Raw genomic sequence first — 18255 nt, forward strand, 5'->3', positions numbered from 1 at the left:
ACTCAGCCATTGCTCTTGGGGTACACTGTGGGGGCTACAGAAGTGGCCCTTTCTATATATGGGTCCCACCTCTAACACCATGATCTTGAAAACTGTAAATTTCATCACTAAGGGAACTGGGAACCCCATTTTTGTCATTTTGACTTAGGGATCCAAAAGTTATTGCTTCACAGCTGAGACAGATAGAACAATGGATTTGAGCAAATCTCTACGCAACAAATCAAACCAAAGAGTCAAAGAGTTTTCCAACGGACCCAACACTGTTTCCTGGTAAGCTCTTTTTTACTTTGCAGAGGTATGTAATCTGATCTCCTGGTAGCGTTGACTTATAATTACTAATTATTCCATCAGTCACCTTAAGGATGCCCTTCTGATGAGAATCAATCATTCCTAGGTTAGCTAGACATATGGCCGTGTTTTGTTCTAGAACCCACACGACTTTAAATAAAGGCAACTAGCATCCAAAGGAAAAAAAAAGACTCCTAAATGGTATGAGTGATGAACAGTCAATTGCCCTCTCTCTCGGCAAATGATTAGCAACCTCTGATTTCCTAGACGTCCTATGAGATCCCAGGCTCAGGATCAACCCATTTTGCAGAAGAATCAGAAGCTGGAGGACTCTGGCTGGGACCTGTTCCCCTGCTGATGCTGTTTTGAGGGACACCCGACTTGCCTCCCCCCCTCCCACCATGCCACCTGAAGAGGGGCCACGGACACACAGACAGGAGGACAGGGGCTTGGAGCTCTCACAGCTGTTACTGCTTACGACAGGAGGCAAAGACCACGAGAACCCCAAAGACCTTCATTCCCGGGGAGACCAGGGGGTCCAAGGCAGTATAATCACGCCTTCCTCTGCTTTCAAGGGCTCTGCCAGCTGAACTTCTGCGTGGGGAGAAATAACCAGAATGAGGGTGTGAAACCATCCACCATCCACCAACCACCATGGATGTGAGAAACCCCCAGCCACAGCACAAGCCTTCAAAAACCCTCAGGGGAGGGCTCAGCGCAAAGAGATCTTTTTCAAACCTAATTACCTCTGCATAGGATACCCCCTCGGGTATTTAGGCCTAAATATAAAGATAAGAGGCGTTCAATTGTTGGAAAAATGCAAGTTGGTTGTTGTTTTAATTTCTTTCTTTGGCAACACGGTCCCTTCATTTTTTTCTTTTTTTTTTTTCCTCTTTTGAGGAGTCAGTATTTCCTCTGTTCCCAAGTTCACAGGCAAATGCTATGTGGTTCGTGACGGAAACGCAACGAGGGAAAGTCTAACCATTTTCAAGGCACTCCCCTTTGTTTTCTCTCCCTGTTACTCTGGAACCTTATGCATAAACTGAACTCCTCTAAATCTCTGTTTCCTTTCCTGAAGAGTGAGACTAAAACTGCCTATCAGTAATTTCAACTATTTATTAAGAAATTAGTTGGAATCTAGGGGAAACAAAAGATACAAATGAACTTATTTACAAAACAGAAAAAGAGTCACAGACATAGAAAACAAATTTATGGTTACCAAAGAGGAAGGCGGGGGAAGGACAAATTTGGAGTTGGGGATTAACAGATACATGCTCCTATATATAAAATAGATAAATGACAAGGCATAGCACAGAGAACCATAGTTAATATCTTGTAATAACCTAAAACAGAAAAGAATCTGAAAAAGAATATATATATGTGTGTGTATATAACTGAATCACTTTGCTGTACACCTGCAACTAACATTATAAATCAATTACCCTTCAATTTTTTTAAAAAAAAGAAAAAAAACCACTTAGCAGATCACTGCATCCCAAGAATTTATTTTAATTAATTTATTTATTTATATATTTTTCTATTTAGAGCCTAGGGTTGATAGATGGAAGTTCCCAGTCTAGGGGTCGAATCAGAGCTGTAGCTGCCAGGCTACACCAACAGCCACAGCAATGCAGGATCTGAACTGCACCTTTGACCTACACCACAGCTCACAGCAACGCTGGATCCTTAACCCACTGAGTGAGGCCAGGGATCGAACCCGCATCCTCATAGTTAGATTCGTTAACTGCTGAGCCACAACGGGAGTTCCTAATTTTATTTCTAATAAAGTAAATTCTTTGCTAAAAAAAAAAAAAAAAAAAGAAATGAGTAAATGTCAGGTGCAATTTTCTTTAAGGGCTTCATGAGTGTGACATTATTTCATTCTCCCAATAACTTGAGAGGCTCTTTTCATCAGTTTAGAGGTGAAGAAGCTGAGGCCCAGAGAGTTTGGATAACTTCCTCCTGCTCACACAGTCCCCTGCTGCACAGACTTGTAGGGACCCACTGAAATAATGCAAGTAAAACTGCTGGGCACTATAACATGCTGTCCAGGAGAACACACCCTTCGTATCAGCAATAGCAATGGGAATGGCGTATGTAGCACACACACTTCCCACAGGACAGCAAAAGGTAACGTGGCTTCAGGGTCCCACACCTTATGTGGAACCCCCACTGACTGGTCAACTGCTGTCTTTAAATACAAGGGGTTTTTAATGTTCCTCCTCAAAAATCAGGCTAAATCTGATAACGCCAGGACTTGGTGAATGAACAATAGCTCAATGGAGCCTAGAGGGTTTGGCAGGTAGAGAGCTTCAGCTAGAAAATTTCCAGGAAAATTGCAAAATGAGGGTCCTGCTGCAGCATCCTAGGAGGGGTCATCAGGTGCCTTTGCTATTTTTGCCCTCCCTGGCAAGATTCTGGTGGATGCTGCGAGGCTGAGCCCTGACCAGGCCTGGTCCCAGACAGCTTTCACTTCAGATGCTGCAAGGGATGTTTTTAAATGAGGTTCCATCTTTCCAGGCTGGCTTTCTTTTTCTCTTTTGAGTGTGAAAAAATAACCATGATGGTTTTGCCCAATGATGAAGGGACTCATATCTTTCAAAAGAGTAGGGGATGACACTTTGGAGAGACAAAGAAAGGGACCTGGGTACAGTACCAGTAATGAGCTAGCACAGACTCTTACGAAACACCAACTGTATGTTTTTCTAATGAGACAAGATCCCGGCCTGGGGACAGACTCCAAGCTGGGTGGAGAGACCAAATAGGTAAATTTAGACCATATATAGATTAAAAGCCCCATGTGCATAGCAATTCTATGTTTGGCTCTCCTTGTTTCCTGAATGCTGGGCAAAGTCTCTAGCAGGTCCCCTTTAAGGGATGGGACATCAGCTGTTCCTGACACTCACTCACCTGAAATTGCCTCTGCTGCAGGGACTGTCTGGTCAAAGGAAGTGACCTTGCTGGGGGGATGGCAGGGGTCGGGGTGGAGAGTGAGTAGCCCCTGGCCGAGGTGGCGACTTAAAGGGCCACCCCCAGGATGTTGAGAAAAGGGGTCTCTTGTGAACTGTTGGTGGGAATGTAAATTGGTACAGCCACTGTGGAAAACCATATGGTGTTTCCTCAAAAAATTCAAAGAAGAACTACCATATGATTCAACAATTCCACTTCTGGGTATTTATCCAAAGAAAACAAAACTCTCATTCAGAAAGACATAGGGACCCCTATATCCACTGCAGCATTATTTATAATAGCCAAGATATGAAAGCAAACTAAGCGTCCACTGACAATAAAGATGTGAGATATATATACAATTAAATATATATTCTGTGGAATATTACTCAGCCATAAAGAATACAGTTTTGCCATTTGCAACAACATGGATGAGCCCAATGGGTATTATGCCAAGTGAAATAAGTCATACAGAGAAAGACAAATACCATATGAGTTCACTTAAAGGTGATAGCTAAAAAAACAAAACAAACAAATAAAACAGAAATGGAGTCACAGATATAGAGGACAAACAGGTGGTTGCCAGAGGGGAGGAGGGGAGGGAGGGGTCTGATGAAATAGGTGAAGGGGATTAAGAGGTACAGATTACCAGTTATAAAATAAGTCATGGGCTAGGAACCATGAGGTCGCGGGTTCAAGCTCTGGCCTTGCTCAGTGGGTTAAGGATCTGGCGTTGCCATGAGCTGTAGTGTAGGTCACAGACGCAGCTCGGATCCTGCGTTGCTATGGCTGTGCATAGGCCGGTGGCTACAGCTCTGATTCAACCCCTAGCCTGGGAACCTCCATATGTCACGGATGCGGCCCTCAAAAGACAAAAGACAACAACAACAAAAAAGTCATTGGTCTGCAATATACAGCATAAGGAATGTTGTTAGTAATGCTGTAATAATTTTGTATAGTGACAGATGGTTAATGGCCTTATGTGGTGCTTGTTTCATAGTATATTTTGTCACTCACTATGGTGTACACTTGAAGTTCACATGTCAATTATACTTCAATTAAAAAAAAGATAAAGGGCCACCAGCCCCCCTTGCCTTGTCAAGACAGCTCTGAAAGGCCATCCCAGGTCCAGAGCTTCCTGGGGGACCAGATGTGGCCTCAGCAACTGCCTCTGTGTGTCGGCTTCTCCCTCTCCCCCGTCTTGCATTGTTCACGTCCCACAGGTGTCTCTCCAGGGAGCCTCTGGCGACGCACTTCTCTATCTCAGAGTCTGTGTCCTGGGAGGCCAAGCTAAGTCCGTGAAGAGTGACAAGCATTGCTCTACTGGTCGTGCCAATCAATGCCTTTGAGCTCAGAGGAAGGAGCAGTGGACTCATCTCCAAAAAGAAGGAAGCATGTGAGGGGGGCCTGAATGACCTGGCCGGGGTCCCAGCCCAGATCTCTTGCCTGTGTGGCATTTGAAGGTTACTCAGCTTTTTCACAGACACTGACCTACATAGCTGTGACTTAGGCAAGGCAGACATGGTTCTCTCCTTTTGACTAATTGCTCGTGGGAGCTTTGGCACAGGCTGAATCAAAGCCAAGAGGACAGGGCAGAGGCCGGAGACTTGATGAGGGGGAGACACGCTAGGGGGCAAGGCCATGACTCCTACGTCAGCCTCTAGGACAGCAGCCAACAAGTTGGCAGGTCCGTAAGAGCTCCTTTCTCAGACCCACGCATTCATCTTCCGTGGACAGTGATGAAGCGTCGATTGGCTTTTTTCCTCATGGAGAAAATAAGCAGCCAAGAGCCTGCAAGATCCACGAGTCAGGAAGGTCATTCTATGTTGTTCACCTCAAGTCTAAGCAGCACACTGCCTGGTACAAACTAGCACTAAAGACAATGACGTTTGGTAAGATGTGTATCACATGTATACTCTACCGTGCACAGTTTCTGGGCACGTCACATATACTCACTAAGTTCTCATATCCCCCAGCTAGATAAGTACTGCTATGATCCTCCTTTTGTAGATAAAGAGAACTAGGCATGGAGAGAGAGGCAGGAGTAAATATTTGAGGAATGAAGGAATGATTAGAGTCCTATCATGCTTCAAGTCGCAGAAATGAACACAAAACTACAATGCCTGGAGGACCAGAATGGGGTTAAGCATGGTGCATGGACAACCACCTTGAATCCTCTTTGAATCCTCCCAAAGAGGCAGAGATGATCAAGCCCAGGTCATGGTTGAGGGACTAGAGACTGGCAGAGGTTAGGTACTTTGCCCTGCAAATTGACAGAGCCAGGACTTAGTCCAGGTGCGTCTGACTCCAAGACAGCAACCCCTAACCCCTCACCACTTCTCTTGCTTACCTGTGGGTTGGTGTGACAAGCATCTTAGTTACCCAAAACACAGCTGGGGAAACGAAAGCAAAGATGACCCCAAGCCTCCAGACACATGTTTGTATGCTCTTATTTTAGACGAAATTCTAGCAAGGTATCAACCTCTTTTTCTCAGACCTGGAAGTTGAACAGGTCTGAAAAAAGAGTGGCTGCTCTTAGTAGGAAGGTGAGGGAGAGAGGGGACCGATTGAAATGGTAGCAAGCGGTGGAGTGCTGGGCAGATGGCTCCAGCGCAGGGACTGACCTCTGGGCACTGAGAAAAGGTTGCATTGTGCAGAGACGGCCACTTCCTGGCAGAGCCACTGTTGTTCCCTGAGCCTTTGTGTTTTCATCTGGAGGTGGAGGCAATAATCCTGCCCCCACCACCACCACCCCCACGGATTGCCAGCAAGATTCAACAAGTCCCTGATGGCGAAAGCTCTTGATCAACAGTAGCCAAGGTGAGTTACTATGTTTGATATGTTTCACTGAAGGACACTGGGAAGTTGGCAATACACTTCTGGAGGTTTTCCAATAATATGGGGAAATAATTTTTTTTTTAATTGCTGTACTTCGAGGGGTGAATTTCATTATCTGGAAACTTCTCTCCTGCACTCCTCTCAAGAAGCTGATTCGTTAAGCGGCATGACGAACTGTGCCAGCCTTTTGGCCTCTTTACCAGAGGATCCACCCAGCTTACCTTTTCCCTGAAGGTTATCCATGATCGCAATTGACAGGTCTAATGGGACTGAGGGCCAACACAGTAGGACATGGGGACTCCGAAATCTATAAGTTGCTAGTTCAAAAAGAGGCTAATTGTTCTTTGGGGATAAGCTGCTAAGAAACTGAAGCTCCTGCCTTCAGCCCAGCCCTCGGAGAGGCCATTTAGACTTCAAGCCACATACCCTTGGAGGGTACCAGTTGGCAGCTTGCAGGATCTCTCATGGACAATCCAGCTGTGCCATCCACATCACCATTATCATTAATTCTCACCTGCTAAGCACCTACCACATAGCAGGCACAGTGTGGACCAAGCAGGAGACTCAGACACAGGCAAGCTCCTGCCCACAGGGAGCTCATAACCTACTGAAGGAGATGTGCACTGTGAGATGAGAACAGTAGGACAATGAACTTCACCGTCACCACGCACTTACTAGGCACTCCGCTAAGACCTTTAGGTGTCATCCACCCTCACAACCATCCAATCCCTATCATCTCCATTCTACAGATGTGGAAACCGAGGTCTGGAGAAGTTATAGCAGTTACTCAGGGTCTTCAGCCAGCAAGTGGTGGAGCTGGGATTCAAACTCAAGTCCTGACTCCAGACGTCATGCCTGCAGCCCCATGACCAGCGCAAGAGGCAGGTACAGGTCAAGTGCCAGGTGGGAATGCCGGGGTGGGAGATGGGGCACTGGGGTCCAGGGTGGGCTTTGGAATCAGTGGGACTGGGGTTCTCAAACTGCTCTGCTGCTCATTAAGCTGGAGAGCCCTGAGGTTCAATATACTCTACAACTGCACTGGCAAGGAGGAGAGTCATGAAGATTCGAGAAACTGACGGAGTGAGAATCCACGGTGCCATCTTGGGCACGTTCCACTAGACCAAAAGGGGTCAGATAAAGCACACGAGTGAGTGTGTGTGTGTGCGCGCGCGCGCGTATGTGCACGCGCACACGGGGGGGGGGGCGGTGAGGTGGTGAGTATGGTCAGGAAGACCTTCAAGAAAGTGGTGATTTTTAAGATGGGCTTTCAAGAATCAGTAAGTTGGGATTAACTGCAAGGAAGGGAGCAGGATCTGGCGGGCATGTGCAAAGACCCTGGAAATGAAAAAACTGAGAGCCTATTTGGAGAACAAGCTGGCTGGACCCCAGGGAGAGAACTGGGGAGTAGAGAAAGACATATGCCTAGAAAGAAAGTGAGTCCACATTTAAGGTGGCAGGCCAGTGACCTCTAGCCACATTTACTTAGAATCTACTTTGTACGTGTGCCAGCGACTTGGCATTACAGGGATCATCCTTTAAAAGACATCCTCTTTGAAGAAGGAGGGAAGACAAAGGCAGCAGAGCCCGCTCTCTCTATAAAGAGCAGGCAGGTGCAGCCATCCCCTGGCCGGCTTCCTCTCTTTCCCTCCAGCTTCCCCTTAGGGCTGTGCATTCCACAGTACGTGGGAGCCAAAGGCACACGCTGCTGAATATTAAACAGACCCTAGCATAAGCATCGTGTCACTGTGTGCCTACATCGGGACGCGGCCACGCACACAAACACACTCACACACACCAACGGGGTGAGAAGCCGATTTGATTTTTCCAAAAGATTGCATAATTCTTAGGTGATATTAAAATAGCTGACAAAGAATCCACTTTAATCTTTTCGGGGTGGGCGTTAAAGAGCTGAGGAGCATTGCTTAGATATTCCTGACAGAGTCATTTACAAGCAAGGAAGCCGCCAGCTCAGAGCTGCAAAACCAGCAGCTTCTAAAACCTCTACCTCCTGCACCTTCTTGGGTCCTTAGATGCCTCCCTAGATGTCCAGGGTGGGTGAGGGGGTGACCCCAGCAGGAGGCCTGCCCAGCCCAGGCCCTCACCAGCAGCTTCCACCGATCAGAAACACTGCTGCTGAAACCACTCCCTCTGTCCCTGGCCTCCAGAGACCTCCCTGTCCCTACCAATCACTTGGCACATAATCACGTCCAGCCTGAGCTGCTGTTCCGCCCTGGGTTCAAACTGTACTGAAAAGAATCTGATGGGTAATTCCTTAGGCTCATGTGACTTGTCCTCTCAGCCAATCATGAGCATCCTGCAGGAGGGTCCGAACTGTGCTCTATTACGATCCTGTGTCCATGTGTCAGGATAGACAAGAGAGCAAATATTTTGCCACCATGCTAGGTAGTGATTCTGAATTCTTTCCTCTGATGACCTGGTTCTTGAATGTCTGCTAACATCATCTTCTACTGATGCAGTCCCTCATTATGCCTCTGCAAATTCCAAGGGTCTAGAACAGTGCCCGGCAGATAAAGGGTCCAGTTAGGACTCCTTCTGAAGCTACCTTAATTCCATCTTGGAAGAAAATGCTCATCTATTAAGTTGGGATCTGAAGGGTAAGTGGGCGTTAGGCAAAGAGAAGGGGCTGAGGGGTTGGGGGAGGGGAGAAGAATCTTCTAGGCAGAGTAAACAGGGGGAACAAAGGTCCTGGAGTATGACGAGGGTGTGTACACGTGTGAGCCCATGGCAGGGAACAGGCTTCAGGGCCACCCTGGAGCAGCAGTCAATCTTGGACAGAACAGAGAGGATGGATCCCCTCCCGTTAGAATAGGAGGGAGGAAGGAAAGCAAGGAGACACAGGTAGGCAGGTTTGAAGAGCAGAAAGCTGAGAAAGTTTCCCTATGATAGCTTCTATTTCCTCTTGGAAGAGGGAAGTAAGGGCATCTTCTGAGCAGCAGGAGAAACCAGGACAGGTGAGAGATTTCAGGAGAGAGGACAAGGTTTGCAATAGACACCGAGGAGAAAGGAGTCAAAACTGAGCTGGGGAAAGTGGAAGGATTTCTGTGTGGGGTTGAGGGTCCAATTGAAGTTGGAGACCACATGTTTCCACTACATCAGTACCTTGGTGTAGGTGGGCTGGTTGGGGTTTCATCAGGTAGAGGGGGTGATAGAAAGACAGCAAGACAAGGAAAGGATTATTGCAAGAGAACAGTTGAGCTAATGGAGCTAGGACTTAACAGAGCAGGGAAGAAGTAGGTTAACAGGTAGAGAGAAAGGACAGAGGGCAGTGGACAGCCACTGGAAGGTGTTGGAAGAAAAACATGGTTGAAATGGCTGGAGTTGCTGGAAGTAGAAGAGGGCCTGGTCAGGAGGGTCAAAGCAGGGGCAGATGTCGTTGATGACTAGGTTTCCGATGTGGCTCTGGAGTGGGGGGCTGATGTGGAAATGAGGGGAACTGGTGCAGAAGGGTTGCACCGAGGGCAGAGGAGAAGTCCCCGACCCAAACAGCTGCCCTACAAGCAGCCACTCAGATTCCCAGGTTTGCGAGCATCAGTCAGTCCAGGAGCTTCATCTGAAAATTCAGGGACACTGAGAGGGTCAGGGCTTGACCCAAGGTCACAAGAGACAAAAGGGGTTGGAGACACCCCCTCCCCCCAGTCCCCAGGGCTTGCCTCCCCCTGGAGGCCCTCTGTCCCAGGAGACAGGGATCGAGGCAGGCGAGTGGAGGAGACGAGGAGGATGGCGAGGTCAGACCCCGGTTCCCTTCTCCTCCTAAGGCCCCCGCCCCCAGCCCCGGGCCCAGCCCCCACCCACCGCAGCCTGGCCGGTTCCGGTCAGACCGGAAGCACCCCCGGCGCGGTTGCCCGGGAGACCTGGGCTGTTTACCAGCGGGACTGAACCCAGCTACGGTGGCGGTGGCGGATGGAGCATTGCTGCGAGGTGAGCGTGGCCGCTGCCCGCGGGTCCTGTCCTTGGCCTCCCGGGGTCCTGGGAGGGCCCGAGAGAGGCCAGACCCTAATCCTGTGTCACGTCGCCCCGACGGGCCTCCCCTGGGGGCGAACCCCTGCAGACGGTCCAGGGGCCTGGAGGGAAGCGGCTAATCCCCAGGGGCAAACCCAGCCCGGCCAGAGCTCACCGTTGCCAGAGTGGGACAAGAACAACTCCCGGGCTCTGCGGAAGCCGAGGAGCCTAGGAAAGCGCTGGGCCGTGACCTCCTGGCTGGCAGTACAGACCGGACAGAGACCGAGAGGGTCAAGGGGACGTCCCATCACACAGAGAGACCAGAGACCAGAACCAGAGCGGAGCCTCTCCCAGACCAGTGATCTTTCACCCAAGTCAACTCACTTTCTAGAGGCTCTTTCTTGCCCCTCCTCCCACCTCCCTCCTCCTGCCTGAGCTTGCTTCCTTCTAGAGCTGCCAGTACCTCTCCCAGCCCCTCCCCGCTGCTGTTGGAATCATCCCCAGTTCCTTTTCCAAACCTTTGATCACTTGGTGGCTTGTGATCCAATTTCTCCACTCCCCGGAACTCAGCACAGGACAGTGTATGTTCTAATCATTAGTCCTGGGTACAACCGGGAATGGTACCAAAGTTTTCTCATTCTCAGGCCAACTAACATCTTGGTTCTTCAGAGCATCTTCATCCTAAAAGCCTCACAAGGAGGGGAGGTGATGGGCAGGGGATATATTAACTGATAAACATTTTTAAAAGACCAATTCAAATGTAAGCATTCTTGGTAGGTACCAGCAGATGGTATGTGGGTGGTTATATTTTCTTGCATTTCTTGTAGGTTTAGATTTGGGTTGTGAGTGAAATGGGGGGGGACAGAGTCTGACCCCATGGTGGGAGGCGAGCGCCTTTGGAAAGCGGGAATATATGGCTTTCGCTTCTGCTATCACATTCTCCTTTTTCCCAGTTGATCTGGCAATTAATCTTAAGGAATGGGCACCTGCCCTTTTGGCAGTTCCTTGGGAACAGTTATCCGTGTTTGTTTCCTGACTCCTGGCAGGCCTCTGGGGTGCAGCCATTATGTTTAAGTAAACAGGCCACTTGCCTATTCAACTGGCAGCTTGATGGAAGCCTACGCCCAAATCTTGTCAAATCACTTTGCAAATCACTTTGCGGTTGAGCATCTGCCAGGCCTAAAGGTGGCAGGATGAGCCGGGCAGGGATGCTACTGGGCGCGGCAGAAGCCTTCCTCGGCTGAGGCCGGCAGGAAGAGTTCGAGACCCAAGGTGTTAAGATAAAGGCGCAGCTGGCTCAGGTCCCCACACACCTGTTCCCCGCCCCACCCCCCATGGGAGCGTCGGTGCGCCCTGCATGTAACAGATGGTCCCTGCACTCAGGAGGAGGTAGCGGGTTATGAAAGCAGGTTCGATGGAACGCTTTTACCTGAAGGAGGTGTTAGTCTCTAAATAACCATGAGTGGGCTTAGCGGAATTAGTCATAATTGAGGTTTTTCTCTGAGATGGTTCGCAGTCATGTTATCTTATGATCAGGGTGCCTTGAATGTGACACCCCCCGAACACGGATAATTATATAGTACCAAAAGGTATGGAAAGTGCATGCACATACTCGATTTTTCCTGTTAAAAATAATCCAGCAGAGAGCCGGGGAGAACACATGACTTTCCTCATCAAAGTTGTTGAGGAAGAGGTTTCTAAGTTACCAAACTTACTGACAGTTAAACCTTCCCCAGGCATGTGTGGGAGTTAGGAGCCAAGTCTGTGATAATTCTGTCGAAGCTGTGGCGAATTAATAGTCTGTTCCTTGAGGGGGAAGGGTGGGCAGAGAGGGGGAGGTGGTTTACCAGCTGAGCTTCTCTTTGGCAGAACAGTTGGACAGTTGGGACCTGGGTGCCACCCTGAGTTCTAGGGCGGAGCTGCTTCATGACAAGTGCAAGACTTGAGAACGAGACGAAAATTCCAGGGGGGAACATAGCCCCACATTCCTCACAGTTGATCAGAAAATAGCTTAAATCAACAAGGAGCTGGGCAGGCTTTTTTGATGCCAGGGAGAAGGCTCCTGAGGAGAAGGCTCCCGGACTCCCAGCAGCCAGACTGGATGTGAAAGACTCGACTGGGGGAACGGGAGTGTGGAAAGACTCGGCCTGTGAGCAGAACGGAGCCAACACGGAGGCCTTTCAGTTGAGAGGGCAGACTTTGAACTGAGGAGGGCTTCCGGAATCCACAGGGGTATTGTGTTTGGTTGAGGTTGTAGTGGTGAGGAGAGAGATACACTCTAAAATTCGGCAATAATGGTGTTCCCGTTGTGGCACAGTGGAAACAAATCTGACTCATATCCCCGAGGATGCCAGTTCAATCCCTGGCCTCGCTCAGTAGGTTAAGGATCCGGCATTGCCATGAGCTGTGGTGTAGGTCGCAGATGCGGCTTGGATCCTGTGCTGCTGTGGCTGTGGTATAGGCCGGCGGCTACAGCTCCGATTCGACCCCTAGCCTGGGAACCTCCATATGCCAGGGGTGCGGCCCTAAAAAGACAAAAATAAATACATAGATTAAATTAAATTAGGTAATAATGATAATATGTGCAGAATGGGCATCTTTGCACAGGGAGCCGAGGGGCTGGAATTGCATTGCTCAGGATGGCGCAATGAAGGCGGCTTGGAGCCAGTAAATGTGAGGCAAATGTGAGATGAATGTGTGGGGTTAGAAGGACTGTATTAGCATTTGCTGAGACCGTGTCATAGGCAGGAGCTCATTGGCGTCAACCTTCCAGCATTTCCGTGCACCGGGCCAGGCAGGTGTGTGTTCGATGGTTAGAGGTAACCCACCGCAGACACACTGGGGAAACGCTCTGAAGCAACAGGTGAGACCTTGGGGCCTAAAATTACTGAAAGCACTAAACAAACAGACAACCAAAACCAAAAATCAGAAAAACCTTGACCATTGAATTAAGCCTTTCCTCTGCACCAAGCCCGGTGCTTCCGGCTCTCCTACATCATTTCCTGTTACTAGCCTCACGTTGCAGGTAAGGAGACTGATGCTGAGAGGTAGTTAAATAATGTTTTCCCAGTCATACAGCTAATTCTGTTTTTTTTGTGTTTTTTTGTTTTGTTTTGTTTCTGTTTTTTTCCTTTTGTAGGGCCGCTCCCGCGGCATATGGAGGTTCCCAGGCTAGGGGTCTAATCGGAGCTGTAGCCACCGGCCTACGCCAGAGCCACAGCAATGCCAGGTCCAAGCCGCATCTGTGACCTACACCACAGCTCACGGCAACGCCGGATTCTTAACCCGCTGAGCAAGGCCAGGGATCGAACCTGCAACCTCATGGTTCCTAGTCAGATTCGTTAACCACTGCGCCATGACAGGAACTCCCATACAGCTCATTCTGTAGATGAGGAAAGTGATGAACCAGTAAGGTGGATTGACTACCCCAGGGGCCCCGCTGGAACTCAGCAGGACCTGAAATAGAACCCAGGTCTTACAACACTGGGTCTTGTGTCCTTTGCTCCCAAACATGCTGCCTTTGGGGGCCCACAAGGCTCTGGGAAGCTATTGGTCAGGCTGCCAGGGGGAGAGTCATCGTCACAGCGGTGGTCAGGATTCAGAGGGAGGCACGGAGCCCAGGACGTTGCAGTATCCTGGGAAGGCCGAAACCAGGGGCTGGGAAGAAGAGGTAACAGTAATGCTGTTGGAGTCTTCGCTGTGGCCGAGCAGGTTACAGACCCAAAGCTGTCTCTGTGAGGATGTGTGTGGGATCCCTGGCCTCGCTCAGTGGGTTAAGGATCCAGTGTTGCTGCAGGCTGCTGCACAGGTGCACGTGGGCTCAGATCCGACGTTGCTGTGGCTGTGGTTGAGGCCAGCAGCTGCAAGCTCTGATTCAACCCCTACCTGGGCATGTCCATATGCTGTAGGTGTGGTCGCAAAAAAGAAAAAAAGAAAAAAATTTAAAAGATAGTAACCATGTTCATGAGGAGGCCAGGAAAAGGAGGGGACTGGTTTGGCAGCTCCAGGCCTGCAGGAGACTCGCTCATGCCTCTCGCTCTGCTTCAGAACGTGGCTTCTGTGTGACCTCATTAGCACGCAGAGCTCCCCAGCACAGCGAGTGGGGGATCCAAACACAGGGGCCCTTAGCATGTTTACAGGGTGATGGGAAGACACATGTCAACAGCTAAAGCAGAGGGAGGGAGGTGCTGACGGGGAAGCCAAGCCTGGTCCTGAGAACCTGGGTTCTCTTCCGGCTCTGCTCTTGGCTGGCTTGGTGGCCTTGGGCATTGGCTCTGCCCTTCTGGCTCACACACCTGTAGAATTAGTGAGTGCCCAGAGTCCCCTTTGGGGTTGGCCTAGGATGGGGTTTGGTAAACCATGGCCCACAGGCCAGATCACACTACCATTTCTGCGTGGCTCGTGAGTAACAATAGCTTTTACACTTTTTATGGTTGAAAAAAATAAAAAGAGGAAGAGTACTTTGTGCCCCATGAAAATGATGTGAAATTCAACTGTCAGTGTCCACGAGGGACGTTTTCTGGGCACACAGCCACCCCTGTTCGCTTATACACTCGCATCACATGGGTGGAGGAGAGTCGTAGGGACAGACGCAGCCGAAGATAGGTGTTGTCTGGCCATTGACAGGGAGGGACTGCGGGCCCCCAGCCTAGAAGCCAGGTGCCTGCCTGTGCGTTCTAGCTGGGCTGGGAACAGGCGGGATCAGCAGTGGGGTCCTGCTCCCTCTGCCCCCCACCCGATGACAAAGTGAGGGCAGTGGAGGGGTCTTGCATGAAGAGATTTGAGCAGAGCAACTAGCGAGGTTGCATGAAAAGATGGTGAAGAGGAAAAAAAAGCAAGGGCCGGCTACGGGTGATGTGAAAAGAGGAAGGACAGGCTGGAGGGAGCAAGGGAACCTGGGGTTCACCGAGGGGGCCTCGTCCCCTGATTCCAGGGCCCAGCCGTCTGCTGTCTGTGGCGGGAAGCTCTGGAGCCGAGGGCAAGTGAGTGGTGGGCCTACCTCTCAGCTCTCAAGTGAAGCTTGGCTTCCCTGCCCAGTGACCACGGGGTGACTCTTGTGCTTTTGAGATAATCTTTTGATCGTAGGGTGGCAGAGGCCCCCCCTGGGGAGGGCTCCCCACACTGTGGCCCAGCAGATTCCTGCCTGGGACCCGCCCTGGCTCTTCCCTCACCAGGAAGCTTTCCTCCTAGTCAAGGAGGGGCAAACCTGGCCCACCCTGTCTTTGTAAAGAAAGTTGCATGGGCACACAGCCGCCCTCCTCTGTTCACCTATTGTCTGCATGTCTGTCTTATGCTGCAGGGGCGGGTTGAGTGGTTGGATCAGAGAGCAGGTGGCTCCCAAAGCCACAACTGTTTCTACAAAAAGTTAGCTGACCCCTGCTCTCAATCGTAACAGGGCTTATTCCTGCTCATCTTTCTGGTCTCTCGGCTTAAAGCAACCTCCCACCTTTAAGAATAAGAAATTGTTCCCTCCCCTGGTCACCCTCTGGTGTAATATTTTATTTTCCTTAGAGCAGTTATTGCTCTTTGAAATTATCTATTTACATGTGGATGGAATGCCAGGGTTTCCTCACTGTAATCATTTCAGTTGCAAGGGCTTATATTCCAATGCCTGAAATGAATGAATGAATTGTAATGAGGACCCTTCTCCAGATGCCAGAAATCCAAAGAGAAGCCCCCCTTGCCCACGTTTCCCACGTCGTGTCCAGTCCTGATTCTGGCCCCCTGGGGAGTAAATGGCTCAGAATCAGAAGGTCCCAGAAAGTCTAACCGTGGCCTCCTCTTTTCTCCTGCTTCCTTAGGGGTCTTGAGAAGCAATGGCCACAGAAGCCCCTGTGAACATAGCCCCCCCCGAATGCAGCACTGCAGTCAGCACAGCAGTTGACGGCTTCCTTTGGCAGCGGGACTCGCTCAACATGCATGTCATAAGGCCCAAGTCCGCCAAGGGCCGCACCCGGCCCAGTCTGCCCAGACCCCAGGGCCCGGAGGTGTGCTCCAGCCGTGCGCCGTCTCCGCCTCCAGCCATTCCCTGTGAGTCACCAAGCAGCCAGAAACCAGGAGCCTGCACACCCAAGTCTCCCAACCAGTGGGCTCCCGATGAGATCCCGGAGCTGCTGCAGCAGATGCCCATTGGGTCCTCCTCTTCCCTCAATAAATACCCCGTCCTCCCTTCCATCAAGAGGAAGAGCCTGGCGCAGGGGGCCCTGGAAACAACCTCGAAAAAGACTAGTGCCCTGCAGCGGAGCAGCCTCCAAGGTCTTTACCCCAAGGAGACAGGCACCCTGAGGATGAGCGGAGAAGATGCCAGAGCTCGGCCTTGTTCCCTGGAGAGGAAGTTCGTGATGCAGCCCAAGAAGCAAAGCTCCTATGGGGCTGGAGATCTGGAGGAACCGTCAGATCAAGAGCCAAGGCTGCTGCTTGCCGTCAGGTCACCGTCAGGCCGCAGGTTCGTTCGCCACTTCCGGCCAACCGATGACTTGCAAACTGTCGTCACTGTGGCCGAACACAAGAACAAGGCCACTTACCGACACTGCAGCATTGAAACGATGGAGGTGCCCCGGAGACGCTTCTCTGACCTCACCAAGTCCCTGCAGGAGTGTGGAATCGCCCACAGGTCGGCGCTGGGCATCGCCCGGGAAGACAGGGAGGGATGGCCCTGAGTCCGCTGCTGCCCAGCCAGGGTCCTGGGTCTCTGAGCAAGGAGTATCCTTGGGTGCCACGGCCTCCAGGGCGCCTTGGTTCCAAGTGCCACGTGAGCCTGGGGAAGCTGTGCCTCTTGAGACGCTCACCCTCAGAGCATCTTCTTTGAAGCAGTGAAATCTACACATGTGCCCAGTGCCTTAAGAAAATTCTCTCCCAGTTGGCAAATTCTCTCCACCGCCAGAGTGAACTGGCAAGTGACCAGCTGGAACAGCTGTGACTAGGCCGCCTTCTCCTTTTCTCCTCGGGTCCTTTCTGAAGCACCTGCTAGCCTTTACAATGAATTTGCACTCTCCTGAAGCCAGTGGTTTGCCTTTCTGTATTTGATGCAGGATTAAACACTTCCCAGAGAAGATTCTGGTCTGGTAAATAACCAGGGTTCAGGAACTGTTGTGCTGGCGTTTGCGTCTCCGGCAGGCATTTTTAAGAAACAGGCGGCTGGCCTTATCTTGGGAGCAGCCCCTTGGCCAAGCTCAAGTGACTCGAGTTTTTCGGGGATTAGGGTTTGTGCAAGGTGGTTTCAGAGGAAAGAATGAGTCTTTAGCTAATGCAAATCCCCAGTCCGCCACCCTTTCTAAAGGAATGCAGGAGCTGGAAAGTAAATCCTTTCCACAAGCACAGATGAGCCAGTAGCTACTTTATTTTTAATGGAGATTGAAAAGGTTTATGATTTTTTGGTAGCTGCTGTCTGTGCTACAAAATGTGTCCCAAACTGAGGAAAGCCAGTGCCATCAATCAGATGTCCTTTGCTTTTGTCCGTAATGGAATCTTTTGTTTTTAAATGGCACAAACCTCCCGCTGGCTTATTTGGGTGTGGGTCTGTGGTTTTACCCCCAGTTCCAGTGTCTCCTTGGAGCACTGAGGCTCCCCTATAAGGATGGTGGCACCCCTCTTCTCTGATCTGGGATCCTCTGGAAAGAGAGGGTGCCTCACTCTGGTGTCACTTTGATGTGCCTGCGCTGGGACCCGAGGCCCGGTCGTCCGGCCGGTCACTGCGATACTTGCAGCTGGTGCAGACCACACAGTCTTGTTCTTCCAACTCTCAAGTGGCGACGTGGATATTTGCCAATGTTCCCTTGTGCTGTGAGTTCAGCATGACTCCCACGTCTCATCCGGTCCCCTTGTGGCCAAATCACCATTCAGAGCAGGGGACCCTTGTCTTCCCAGAGCTCGGTCACCACAGAGCCCTGGGGACTGATATGCAGCCCTGCTGGCTGGGTCCTCAGAGGAGGCAGGAGTTCGAGACGCCTATTGATGTGGCTCCCCTGGCCCATAAGCGCGTCTCGCACACAGATCAGGTCTGTGCTTGGAAAGGTGACTCCCAGCAAATCAATACGGGGCCCCGGAGATAAATACCCACACTGTTTCCTCTGAAGAAGGCTCACCTTGTCCTAACTGCATCCCACACCACCCAGATCATTCTGGAATAGCTTATGTGGGAATATTCTGCAAGATTTCTTAATACCATTGAGTCAGCTGCTCCCTTGACCGCAAAGGCCAGCCCAGGCTGGCGGTGCCCCG

General features: G+C 50.6%; 1 protein-coding gene across 2 annotated transcripts; it reads left to right on the forward strand.

The window, feature by feature from the left end:
* UBXN10 (UBX domain protein 10) lies at positions 8389-17087 on the forward strand. 2 transcript variants are annotated; one of them, XM_021095475.1, is made up of 2 exons: positions 8389-8690; positions 15837-17087. In XM_021095475.1, the coding sequence occupies exon 2, from the start codon at positions 15852-15854 to the stop codon at positions 16692-16694; it is 843 nt and encodes a 280-aa protein (XP_020951134.1). In that variant the 5' UTR covers positions 8389-8690; positions 15837-15851; the 3' UTR covers positions 16695-17087. The 2 variants fall into 2 exon arrangements, with proteins under 2 accessions (XP_020951134.1, XP_003127717.1); XM_003127669.3 differs by lacking the exon at positions 8389-8690 and adding an exon at positions 9796-10014.

This window comes from Sus scrofa, chromosome 6 (genome assembly GCF_000003025.6).
Source record: "Sus scrofa isolate TJ Tabasco breed Duroc chromosome 6, Sscrofa11.1, whole genome shotgun sequence".
Taxonomy (NCBI): domain Eukaryota; kingdom Metazoa; phylum Chordata; class Mammalia; order Artiodactyla; family Suidae; genus Sus; species Sus scrofa.